This window comes from Lycorma delicatula, chromosome 8 (assembly GCF_047948215.1).
Source record: "Lycorma delicatula isolate Av1 chromosome 8, ASM4794821v1, whole genome shotgun sequence".
NCBI lineage: Eukaryota > Metazoa > Arthropoda > Insecta > Hemiptera > Fulgoridae > Lycorma > Lycorma delicatula.
Window position 1 is genome coordinate 63,351,605 of NC_134462.1, and position 13,255 is coordinate 63,364,859.

Below are 13,255 nucleotides of genomic sequence, written 5' to 3' on the forward strand. Positions count from 1 at the left end.
TATACTTAAAACCATTTCCTTTGATCAAGTGCGCCAATTACACGTGAAAAAAATAATTTTAATAAAAAAATTTGTTATAGTTGATAAAAAATCGTATTTGATGATTTTTTAGTTGATTTTAAAAATAATTTATTAGCATTTTAATAATTTTTATATTCTCGCATATCGGATCAATCAAGATAAATAGATTTTATAGTAAGAAAACACTGAAATTGATTTTACTTGTTTATTTAAAGATCACACGAATAAAATACTAACGGAAATTTACTGTACAACCATTAAAAAACCATAATTAAATGACATGAGATATTATAGGCAATGGCAAATATATCCCGCCAGCCATTGTTATTAGTCACGTGACTCTATAGACAAATTAATATTTGTGTTCTTGTGTCTTTCTCTATAGCTTTTAAATTGTTCATTTTTTTTAGTTGCATGTATTAGGTAATAAATTGAAAATGGATACCCGTAAATTAACTGATATCCTTAGAGCTACAATAGATCCAAATCAACGGCAGCAAGCTGAAGACCAGCTCAGCCAGGTAATTTAAAGCATGGTTTCAAGCAGCCATCATGACACGAAATCTAAAACCATGTGGCTTAGGTGTTATTATAAGCAATTTTTGTTACTTCTGAAGAATGTGCGTGTTTAAATTGACCCACAGATTATTTTTTTATTATTTTCTGTGCGATGTATGACCCATACAATACCAGAGTCTAGTATAGATCAATTTCAACTCAAAAATTTCTGTGTAAATCATCAGCACTTGTCTGTTAAGTTTTATGTATAAAATTAAACTTCGTTGACAAGAATGTTTTACATTCATTTGTGAACAATATTCTGTGTAGAAATTTGGATTTTGTTTATAAATAGCTCGTTTTTATCTTTTGTGAACTGGTAACAGCATGTACAAATAAAATTGACTATGTAGTATAAAGTAGTTTGTAATTTTAAGAAGCTGTATTTACGTTGCAGTTGTTATGTATTCAGCTTCGTGAAGCTAGTAAATTGTTTTTGTTACATAGACCACCCATAGGGAAGTATTTCCTTTTCATTTGTGTTACTCCATGTTTACCAAAAATTATTTTGTTAAGTGGCTTGAGATATATAATCATTTAAATTCCCGTATAAACCTGATAAGATTTTAACCACTTTCTTCAGGCATTGATTTTAAATAAATTTCCCACTTTTGAGTTTGTTTTATACTTAAGTGCCCTTACTCCCTAAGGGGAGTTACATCCTTCAATCCATATCTAAAGCAGTTCTAAAACAATTGAGAGCTGTACCAAATATTTGTGAACTTATGTTTAAAAAAATTTTACTTGTTTTCTCAATTGATAGAACACTTCATGATAAACTTACAGCTTTCACATATTTTCTTTGTTTATTTAAAATTACATTGTTAAAAATATTTCAACTCATTTATTTTCAATGCTGCTCTGAAATGCCAAAACATGTCTCTTTATAAGAAAAATTCCTGACATACTACAAATTTCATTTACTTTGACGTTTTTTTTAAACATCTGATAATTTAATCCAGATTATAAATGGCATTTTGTACCGCCTAATTATACCATAAAGATGTAATTATTTTTCATCATTATATAGATTATTCAGTTGTTCCATACAATTATTACATGCGTTAACTGTAGATTAATTTTAGCCCTTTACTCGTTTTAACTTTCACCTTAGATTTTGGAGTCAATCTTTGTTTTTGGTATTGTGGACTGTTTACCTTTTTATTTATATTTAGTAACACATTATATTAGTACACAGTCTTTTTTTAAAGAAGTTAAGTTTCTGTTAGATTAAATCCACATTTGAAACCAGGTACGGTTGTTTTATTTGGGGAAACAAAGTGAAAATTCAAATTAGTATTATTCTTGATATTTTTTTTTTAACTTCTTGGTTGTATTTTTAAGCAGTTTCTTGAATTTTTAAAACCTTGATGGCCTTAATACATTTTCATTAATTGAGAAATTACTTTTCTCTTAACGTTTTACTATATTGTATAATGCTAGTGCTAAATTTCTAATATGAAACTGATGAATAAAAACAAAAGAGACTATCATCTTCGGTCTTTGCCCAACAAATTTAGAACACCATGTTTAATATTTTTCTGAAATGTCATCTAGTTATGCATAATATTTAATATTTGTATAGTTCTAATGAAGCATAGTTTGAATTAAGAATCGTGAAAGTCATAGCAATCCACGAAACATAAAATTTAATTTTTTTATCATTAAGATTAACTCTGAGAATAATATGCGTTTGTAAAATGTTAAAACATGTAAAGTTCCATAATTTTGCTTTAAAAATTATGGACATTTTGGGTTGTTAAAGCCATCATGATTTTAACAAATTAGAAACTACTTAAAAATGCTGCCAAAATGGCAACATGTGTAATAAAATACAATTCATAGAATTAAAAAAGCTAGTGACACAAATGCCTAAACAATCATTATTAACAGGATACTAGTTTGCGATTAGATGGCAAAAGTCATGATTTTGAAAGTGTAGAAGATTATAAAAAGTAAAATCATTCGTTGTTTTCAGATAACAAACATGATGAAAACATTAATAAAATATTAAAAGGAAATGTCTCTTCTTATAGGGATAAATCCTAAAACATGAATGAATTCATTAGTCTATCATACTGTTTTCAGTATTTGTTACTCAGAATAATAGTGTATTATTCTGAAACATGGAAAGTTTATACATGTATACTTAACCAAGAACATTACAAGGGTGCTACTAACGGTACTTACGTATTAACGCCACCGCAGCTACAGCTTTATTTAAAGATAAAGTAGTCAATTGGATTTCGGTGAAAAATGGGCCGAAACAGAATATAAATGGTTATTTATATTTATTTATTTTATAAATATAATTTAACCAAACTTAACCTACGCCCGCTTCGCTCGCTAACCTTGACTAATTAACACCGTAATTTTGATTATTTATTTAATAAATTCAGTAATTATTGCAATTTATTATTTAAATAATAAATAATTGTAATTACTGAATTTATTAAATAAATACTCAAAAAATTACTGTGTTAATTAGTCAAGGTTAGCGAGCGTAGGTTAAGTTTGGTTAAATTATATTTATAAAATAACTATTTATTTATGTTAAACTCTATATCGGCCCATTTTCCACCGAAATCCGATTGACTATTTTGTTTTTAAATAAAGCTGTAGATGTGGTGGTGTTAATACATAAGTACCCTACTAACACTAAAACATTAAGAACTATTAGCTCTATACTAGTAGTGGTGGTACTATAAAAATCAATTCATACAGTGCTTATATTTTTTCTTACTGGTAGCATATTGGTTACTAGCCCACCCTTTTCTACCAGAAGTCAGTAGTATAGCTTGGACTCTCATGCTGTTTGTCTTTCCTTGCTCTGTTTTGTTGATTTTAACAGTTTAAAATCAGCAAGTGTAAATGAAAGGAAACTGGGACAAGTTTGTCAGAATATTTGTAAAGAAGAATGAGAGAATATTAGACGTACATATTGCAGGAAAGAGCATTTCAGAAAAGTTGGCTTTAAAAGGCTATTGGAAGGTTTTGCTTAATTTTTTTCTTTTTATTTGGGAATTCTATATAAAAATCTTAATAAACTAAAATAAATCATTTGCTTAATAGCAAATGAAAACCTATACAGTTTTGTTTTTACAGGTATTACGTACCGCATGAGAATGTTGCTGTGTTGAATTTGTCAGCTATTTTAAAAATAAGTTGCTGTAATTGCACTTTTTCAATTCAGAAGTGATTTTTATCGCAGATATAGGTCTTCTTATTTCAATTCTGATAGAAAAAGTAAATTATTTGGTATTCTAACATGTTTTCTTGATTTAACACTTACCCATCTTTTCCTGTTGTTTCCTTCTTTGTTCACCACTTCCCCCAAAATATATCTATCACTGAATCACATGATAAACATACAAAGTATTCAGACAAATATTGTGAATAAGCTTGCATTTGTGAACAAACCATATGTATTAGTTACAGTGCTAATAATCAGGTAAGTCTGCTAATGTATATAAAGCAGCATAATGATTAAGAAATCAAGCATAGAAGATATTGTCTTTGATGTGCGGTGGAGAACAGTGGGGAAGGGGGTGAGAGTAAAAAAACTTAGACAATAATCTTACACGCTCGACATCAGAAATATTGAAAGTATTAAGTAAATTGTAATTGCAGAATGTTGCTAATGTAATTACTTTTATTATTTATTATATTGGAAGTTGAAAAAAAGAATAAATAAAAATTACTGCATTGTTGCACTTATAGTCAAAATTATCTTCATTCTTTTCCTAATACATGATACGTAAGTAATATATACTTTATTGATATCTGCATAAGTTATTTGATCTAAATAGGTCACATACTGCACTCATCTCATCTTTTCCCAGCTAACTTTTGAGTTTTTGATAGTTTGCATTTTCTTTCTTTCTTTTTTTTTTGAACCACTGTTTTAATCAATCCTCCCTCTCATGCTATGTTAATCGACGATGCCTCGTGAACAGAAAAGCTAACTGGATTTTTCTGTTTAAGCTCCACTACTCATTTACTCTCATTACATCAGCTTTCATTTTGTACATTTAATCTCCTCCATACACATTTCAAATGCCTTCACTCTTATTTTTTCCCCTTTTTAATAGTGTTCTTGTATTATTTGTACAGAACTAAACTTGACACTCTACAAGAAGTTTCCTCATGCCACAAATTCCATCTTACTTCACAAGTATTTCTTTCTATTAAATACTTCTTTAAATGTTGGAACTTTTTATTTTTGTGATATTTTCTGTTAATATTATAGTTAGGTCATCTATATTGTTTTATTTGTTCAAATGTTTCTTCTTTTGTATAGGTATTTGTTGGCCAATTGAAACCAATTTGATAATTGGATTCCTGATTTGCCTAGAAGACTGGGGGACGTCTTCTAACTAGACGTCTGTAACTCTTAACATTTATTTTTATAATATTTCTATCATAGCATCTTATTAATAATAAGACTATTTCATTACTATTAGTCATCTTATTTATTATTAATTTTGAAGCTTCCGATGTTTTTTCTCTTATAAAACATTGTCATTTATAAAACCTATTCAATTTATTTTTCTTCTCCCCTACAATTACCATGCCTATATTACACACGGTCAGACAGGGGATAAGCAGCAGTCTTGCTTTTTCCTATTTCTAAATCAAATCACTTAGCCATAGTTTGTTTTCAAATATTTTCTAAATCAGGTTTTTAATCAAATTTTATATCTGTCCATTCTACTGTTTGTCATTTTAATCGTTCTATTTTATTATCCTGTTCAAATGCTTTGACATAGTCAAGTGTTTTTCAGATTGATATAAACTGTAGATTCTGTTTCCTCTTACCTCTATTGTCACTCCTTTTCTTCTCTGTATATCTCTTAATAATAATTTGTAGTTTAATTGCATTCTTCATGCTCTCCTTCCTAAATCCATACTGTTTTTTTAACAATTTACTTAGTTTTCTGTTTATAATTTGTGGTGGCAAAATAAAAAATAAACTATTGTCTTATAATCCTGATACTACTGCGTCATACAGTTGATGATTGGAATCATGATTTTTAGTAACCAATTTAGGTACATTTTTCTCAGAAACCATTAAAGCTGTGATGCTGAAATTTTTCAGTAATTAATATACCTGAAAAGTTCAGCCAAAACTATCTGTAATAGTTTTGGAGGAAAGTGTGTGTACCAAGGTCTAAAAAAAATTGATTTTTCAGAAAACGAACAATAAGTTCACAAAATACATTTTGAGAGCAAGTTAGATTTTTAAAACATTGTGTATCATATGCTGGCTCTTCTACTGATCATACTCATCTTCTATTGCTTTTCTTTTCATTCTTGTTATCCTGGTTTTGGTCACATTTTGGGCTGCTTATCTGCTTTTCACAAACGCACTCAGTTAATTTATTATAGCACAAGAACTATATTCTACACAATTTGAGGCCTAATCTTTTGTAAATGTCTAATTTAGAACTGAAACCATCATTGAAAGAGAGCTCTGAATCTTATACACCTAATTTTAAGAGTATTCAGTCTCACAAAAACATTTTTTGACCACACTACACTGTTAAAACTTTCAGTCTTATTTTGTGTATATAAGCATTATGTAATCTTATTTAGTGGATTTTTTTTATTTACAGCTTCATAAGTGGCGAGTTTCATACTATAGATTCTTTACTTCCTTAGCTAATATCTTAAGTATTTCAAATTTTTGAGAAGGTAAGGCAAAGTCCATCAGTGTGCAAAAAATATTCAGTGCATTCAAATATTTGCCAATAGACCTCATTGTAAAAGTAATTTTAATATTTACATCATAACTTTTTGTATTGCTTAAAGTAGAATTGTAAAATTCAATAGATTTAAAACAAACATTACACTTCATTCAGTTTTCACTGCCAATTGCTTGTCTTCATCCAAAGTACGTAGCTCAATATAATCTTCATTATTGTAAAACTTACATTTAACAAACTTGTATCATTTCATTAAGTAAACTTACATGATTCCCTGACCCTGAGATTTCATAATTATCTTACTTGCTAAAAAAAAATTTTTTAGAAGAACTTCTGAGTTTTTCCAGTGAATTGGATTTTGCCAGCGTGATTAGGACAGCAACTGTGGTTGTAGGCATAGAAACAGAATTTGTATTTTTATTACCACAAAACTTTCATTTTTTTTAATATAATACTTTTGTCCTAGGCATTTTATCAGGACAATCTCTGCACAAATTACAAATGTAACTAAAACAACACTCGCAAAATAAAATCAGCCCTTATGACAAACTTCTGTTTGGAAATTACATTTTTGTTTACAAACAAATGACAGTAACATAGTCTACAGGCCTAATAATATATAAAAGCCAGGCTGCATTCTAGTATTCGAAGAATGAGATACATTCTTTTATATAAAGTAACCATAAAAATGTTGTATTTACGCAAAACTTGCTTCACAAAAACTATTCACAGAAAAAGCTTGTAGTAATATTCATTTTTAACATACAAGCAAAATAATTATACATAATTACTCAGAATTAAACATCATAGTGTGAAAATCAAAAATCAATTTTTCCCCCGATGTGTTTTCCATTAACAATTTCACTGCTACCTGTAATTCTTCATTAAGACATTAAGTACTTCTATTGGCAGCTCATCTTTCTCGCAACTTTTCCATTGTTTGTGTCTTACTTATAAAACTTAAGAAATTTAGAATGTTCTCTACTTCAATCAAATCTTTAGGGAAGACATTTAGCTTTCTGTCGACCTGTTATAATTTCTGTATTATGTTTCTTTCACATGTAACAACACTTATAATCTCTTTGTATAACACTTTGCCATCTCTGCTAGCCGTTTCTTAAGTATAATCCCCATTTAACCTGTGTTATGGTTTCTACTTTTATACATGTTAATTTATACCACCCTTTTATTTAAAGAAATGCGGAGACTCTTCTACATCCTCCTGTTCTTATATATTCTCTCCTCAGTTTTATTTTTTCAATTATCTTTGGTAATTATGACTTTTATTTTTCTCGTATTTTATTCTGTTTTTTCACCTAAAGTTCATTTACATTGATACATTTTATATTTTTTCCTTCAATGCATGAGCCCTTACTTCCTCATTCTCAGTTGTTGGCATTTTTTCATAGTTCCATTTATTTATTTTTTTCACTAATTTTCTTCACTACAATTTTTATTTCTGCTACTAGATATATACGAACGCTATTTATATCCCTTTGCCGTCAATTATGTTGACAATTTGTAATTTGTTTTCGTCTGGGGAGATTTGCATTAGTTGAATATGTTTTTTGACTTGAAAAGCAAGAATATAAAAAAAAAATGTTCAATTAAGTTAAATTGCATTTTCACCAAAACTATCAAAAACAGATCTTTATACATGTAATTTGTGTAAATCTCTACACTTTTTCTTCAAATTAATTTAAATTCTCAAGAATAGCTAAGAAAGAAATAATTTAAATTTATATTTTTGCCTGGTATTTGATCACTTCATTTTTCATTTCAAAGTTTTATCTGTTCTTTTTTTTTGTGATAATTTACCAGTTTGGTTCAAAGCTTGTGTATGAAAATATGGAATGAAAATTTTTGAACCCAACCTTCCAGATTAAAGGCAAGACACTGCTAGTCCACCATGGTATTCACTATGAATTTATAATTAATTTAATGTTTTCAAGTGAAATATTATTTTAAATAACAGCATTTTTTTAAGTTTATTTACTAACATAAGTCTTGTGCTAAATTAGCTCCTATCAATTTATCATAAAATGGATTAGGATTAGAGAAGTTTCTCAGAATCTTTTTCAATGCGATTTAGTTTTTTTTTCTTTTTGCCAGGAAAACTGGTCCACAGAATTAGGACTCCATTGACAGTGTTTTACATTAATCAATAATATTCTCTGTTTTAGAATTACATTCTTTAAAAATCTAAAATATTTAGGTCAGCCTTAGACCCAGTTATTTTAAATTATTGAAAAAGAAGCTGAATCTAGTACTTGAAAATACAATAACTAATAAAAAGACAATTTTATTGCTATCGTAAAAATGTAAAGACAATTTCTTGTCAGTGTAATTGACATTTGCAATTTGCAATATTAGTCTCATAAAAATTATCATATAAAAATCCACTTTTAAGTTTTATGCTGCAGGTTTAATTTGTAAAATATTATGTTAATTCTTGATTTGTGTGTATTAATTGAAGTATAAGTGATATAAATAATGGTCATTATTATTTAAAATTGCAATGTTGTCAGTTGATATATTATGCTTTCAATTTAATTTTTTCATATATGATAATTAATATTTTTTTGTTAGTATAGTTTCAGTATTATTTTTGAAGTATAGTTTTTTCTTCTTGGTTACATGTATGTTTACTAAAAATTGGGGCATGTAATGTCCTGATTTTTCATAACCATTAATCATTTATTAACACATTTCATTTTTTTAATATGAAAATAACTTAAAATATGAAATAACTGTTCATAATCATATGGGTAGCATAAGAGTCCCATTGTGACCGATCTTTGTAGGAGTGTTTTGGTAGGCCAGACTACTGGACATAGCCCTAAAGAACAGTCATATCACAGAGATTACACTGTATTCACACTAATTAAAAGAGTACCCAATGTTATTTTAATTTGCTGATCTACAGGAATGGGATAATAGTCATTCATTATTTTTTTCCAATTGTTATTTTCAATATGCTACTGCCTCAAACATCTTTCTGTATAGTGGAACTGCCAGGTAGTAAGAAGTGCACTTTGTAAGTATTCCAATAAGTAAATTAATTAAGTGATTTTTTGAACCAGAAGTATAGAAATTATACTTCAATGTATGTAGAATGAAGTAAAAAGAATTATGTTATAGCCTTCTGTAAACTTTTCAATATTATTTACTTCAAATAAACAGTAAAGAAGTTTTAAACAATTAGATAACTTTTTACTGTTATCCCATAATTCTGAATTCTATAAAAGCTTGTAAACTATTAAATTTGTTTGTGTATAATCTCTAGTTAGTAATAAAAATGTTTTTATATGTTCATCCATATTATTTTTTGTCTGTCAGATCTCACATTTTCATCTTCCTGATTAGTATTCAATCACTTCATCTTCTTAAAACAAACACACACACACTTTTTTCTCTGTCATCCCCTCCCTTTATGGTCCTCTCTTTTTCTGTCATTGACACTTGTTTCATTCCATAAAGCAAGCACATGTGTCTTGAATAATGATAAAAATATAGTAGTCATTGTAAAGAGAATTATTATTTCTGAATAAATGAACAGTATTCGCTTGATGAAATCTGACCTCAACATATTTTTATTATTATATCATTTTTTATTTCTTAATACAGATAACATACATATATTACAGGAAAGTGTTTGGGGTATTAATTTAATATTATAAATAAATTAGGTCCAATGTTTCATTGATTTCATATTAACACTGCATGTACTATTATAATTAATTTCAGTCCTATTTATAATCACATTTTTATAATGCAGGTAAAATAGTTAATATGGATGTAACATTACTTAATTATGTACCTGTATTTACATGATTTATTTTTTATTTTAAAATAAAACATCATGTCTAAAAAATTATGATAAATCTCTATTTAAATTGTTACTTCAAAATATTTTGTCAATAATGTTTATAAGAAGAATTTTTTATAAAGTTACTTGTTAGTCACATTAAACAAAAATGTTGCATTATACAATTATTTTTTAGTTATTTCCTGTAACAGTCATCTCAATATATTGTATAAGAAAACTTTTTTTCTGTAAAAGAAATCATACACAATAAATCAAAGGGAAATAATAAAAAAAATTAAAAGAATAAAAAGAATTACTTAACAAAACTAGTTGAATTTTGAAAGCGTACCAGAGGCGATGTTTTATTACATTACTACAATTTTCCTAGATGTTAATGATAGAACTGAGATGTTCAATTAGTAATAAGCTAGTTAATGAAAAAATTACATGTTGGTAGAAAAAAAACAAGATAGTATACAATTTTATATAATGTACTTTTTGTGCGTTTGCTGTGAGTAATGTTGGCAGAAAATAACTTCTTTGTTTATAATTTGTATTAACCAGATGTGTTACTGGCCCTAAACTATTTATACAGATTCATTTCAGTATAAAATAGTTCATTGCTTGCCAACTCTTTTTAAAATTTAATAATAAAAAATTTTAATGTTCCAATATTTTTTAAGTTTGAAATGTTAATGCAATTCTGTAAATATATGAACTTATTTAATTCGATGTAAGTGTATGTATGTATGCACACATGCACAGTCTGTTTAATTTGGTTTATTGTAGTGTAAACAATTGTGTGATGTTCCCCAGTTCATGTAAAGTGTTAATATAAACCTAATGTTAAGGTCATGTAACTGTTTAAAAATACATGAACGCAATTTATTGATTAATATGTACCAAGAGTGCATTGTATTTAATTAAATTAATAAAATATTTCTCTTGAATAACTCAATGAAAATGTTTTTATAATTGTTAAGGGCGGAGTTTTTTTTTATATCTTTACCTTCAAATAAATTATTATTCATATGTTCTATTTAATAAAAACAACTTAATACATAGTATAATTATATTTATATTGATATATGAAATCTATAAAAGCTGTTTGTTTTTTAAACCTTTTCTGCATCACCATGTAATAATTTTTTTATTCAATTTTGGTTCTTTTTTTCTGTAAAAAAAAAAATATGTAAATAACTTTGCATTTTTTCTGGTTTAAGATTGCATAAATTATAAAAAAAAAAATAGAAATTAGAAATGCAACTTCATAGAACAACACATTTGATTATTTATCTCTGCACAGATGAATAGAAATATTCCATATTACAGTTTTTAAAAATTCTCATCATTTTTTTTTTTAAACCTCAGTGGAGGAACCCCATGGCCTAAGCAGTTCCACCATGGCTTGCTAACAGGTTCCACCAGTTATAACCACAGGCGAATGTATTATCTGCGCACTACTGACTAAACCTCCACCCCTGGCTTCCTCCCTTCCTGGTACTGCTTATAAAAGCATTTCATCAGAAGAAGGGGGGGAGTTGCCTGCACACACAGTCATAACAAACCAACAGATGTCACAAGCCACACAAAAAACACATCAAATACAAACATCGCACAAGAACCATGCAGAAAACAGGACAAAGCTTCTAACATCCACAACACCCATGCGATACACACCCACACAGCACTCAAGACAGAAATCACATTTAAATGGCATTTAATATTAGGAAGAGACTTTCAGTTCCAACAGATTGCCAGAATATAGTTTAGAAATAGTTTTGGTGGACTTGTTTAACTGGAAAAAGCATTTTACAAGGCGCAGCTGATAAATTTTGCACATTAGCATGCTACGCAGAAACAAAAGGTATTATTGAGTTGGGCATGGCAGCACATGATATTTAAAATTCCCTTCTACAAACCTGCGATAATGCATTGAAATCCATTAATCGGTTTGTTTTCAGTAGCAGTTAAAATGGTATAGAATACAGTCAATATGTCAACACTGTTAAAACAGCACGCAGTAATCAAATTTTTAATAGCAGAAATTGTGAATCCTACGAATATTTTTCATTGTTTAAAAGCGGTTAACGGTAGTGAAACTGTTGACAAGAGTATTGTGAATAGGTGGGCGTTGAAATTTCACAAATGTGAAGCTGGTAAAGCGACCATTCAGGACGCACCTCGCAGCAGAAGACCAGTTTCTGTGACTGACAAAAGACATCAAAAGGAGGTGGACAATTTGCTTCAAAGTGACCGGCAAATCACCCAGCAACGCATCGCTATTATAAAGAACGAGTAGGCCATATTATTGAGCAATTGGGTTACTGTAAAATCTGTGCACAATGGGTACCATGCAAACTCTCTGAAGGTTCTCTGCAAGCTGAAGTTTGAGCCTATTTCGCATCCATCATACTCGCCAGATTTGGGTTCGTGCGACTTCCACTTCTTCCCTTATCTGAAGAGGGATCTCGAAGGTAATAATTATACCTTTGATGATGAGGTGAAGGAAGCTGAGGCCACATGGATCCCAGAAAGACCGACAGAATCCAAAAACTTACACATTGGTAAAAGTGTATCAGTGTAAACGGGGATTATATTGACAAATAAATACTGCATTTTGTAGCTAAGGTATTTTACTTTTATTCATTTTTTATTTCATTCCAATATTTCTTTTCATTCCTATGCTACGCATATATGTGCAAAATTTATTAGTCAAGCCTTGTTCAGATTTTGCCCATTTAATGTTGAATATAACTTTCCAGTTTTTATACACCTCAATTGAATCTAGTAGGGATAATGAACATTTTTGTTTTTAGATTTGTTTAAACAGAGTAATCCTTAGATAAGATTATGCAGGTTTTTTTTTACAAAAGAAATTGTTAAAATGAATTATTTTCTTTCTATATTTTATAAATTTGTTTCAGATTCACAAGATAATTGGTTTTGCACCATCACTCCTTCAGGTTGTTATGTTAGCTGATGTAGATATGCCTGTAAGACAAGCAGGTATGCATAAAAATGAATATGTAGATTCTGTTTCTAGACTGTATATTTGTAGTGAACATTTATGTCATTATTTGTTGATACTTATTAATCCTATTTCTTTTTCAGATATTGTAGTTGTTTATATTTATTGTGATTTAAACAATAAACAATTTAT

The 13,255-nt window shown here is 28.5% G+C and overlaps 1 protein-coding gene across 2 annotated transcripts in view; it reads left to right on the forward strand.

The window, feature by feature from the left end:
* Positions 1–347: 347 nt before the first annotated feature.
* The window catches only part of msk (importin-7 msk), a 107,626-nt gene continuing 94,718 nt past the window's right edge, over positions 348–13,255 (forward strand). For both annotated transcript variants that reach the window (XR_012757490.1, XM_075373976.1), the window contains exons 1-2: positions 348–542; positions 13,020–13,101. Coding sequence is in view for 1 of the 2 variants with exons in the window: in XM_075373976.1 (XP_075230091.1) it covers positions 459–542; positions 13,020–13,101 (166 nt within the window). In the remaining variant the exon portion in view is untranslated. The remainder of the gene's footprint in view (positions 543–13,019; positions 13,102–13,255) is intronic.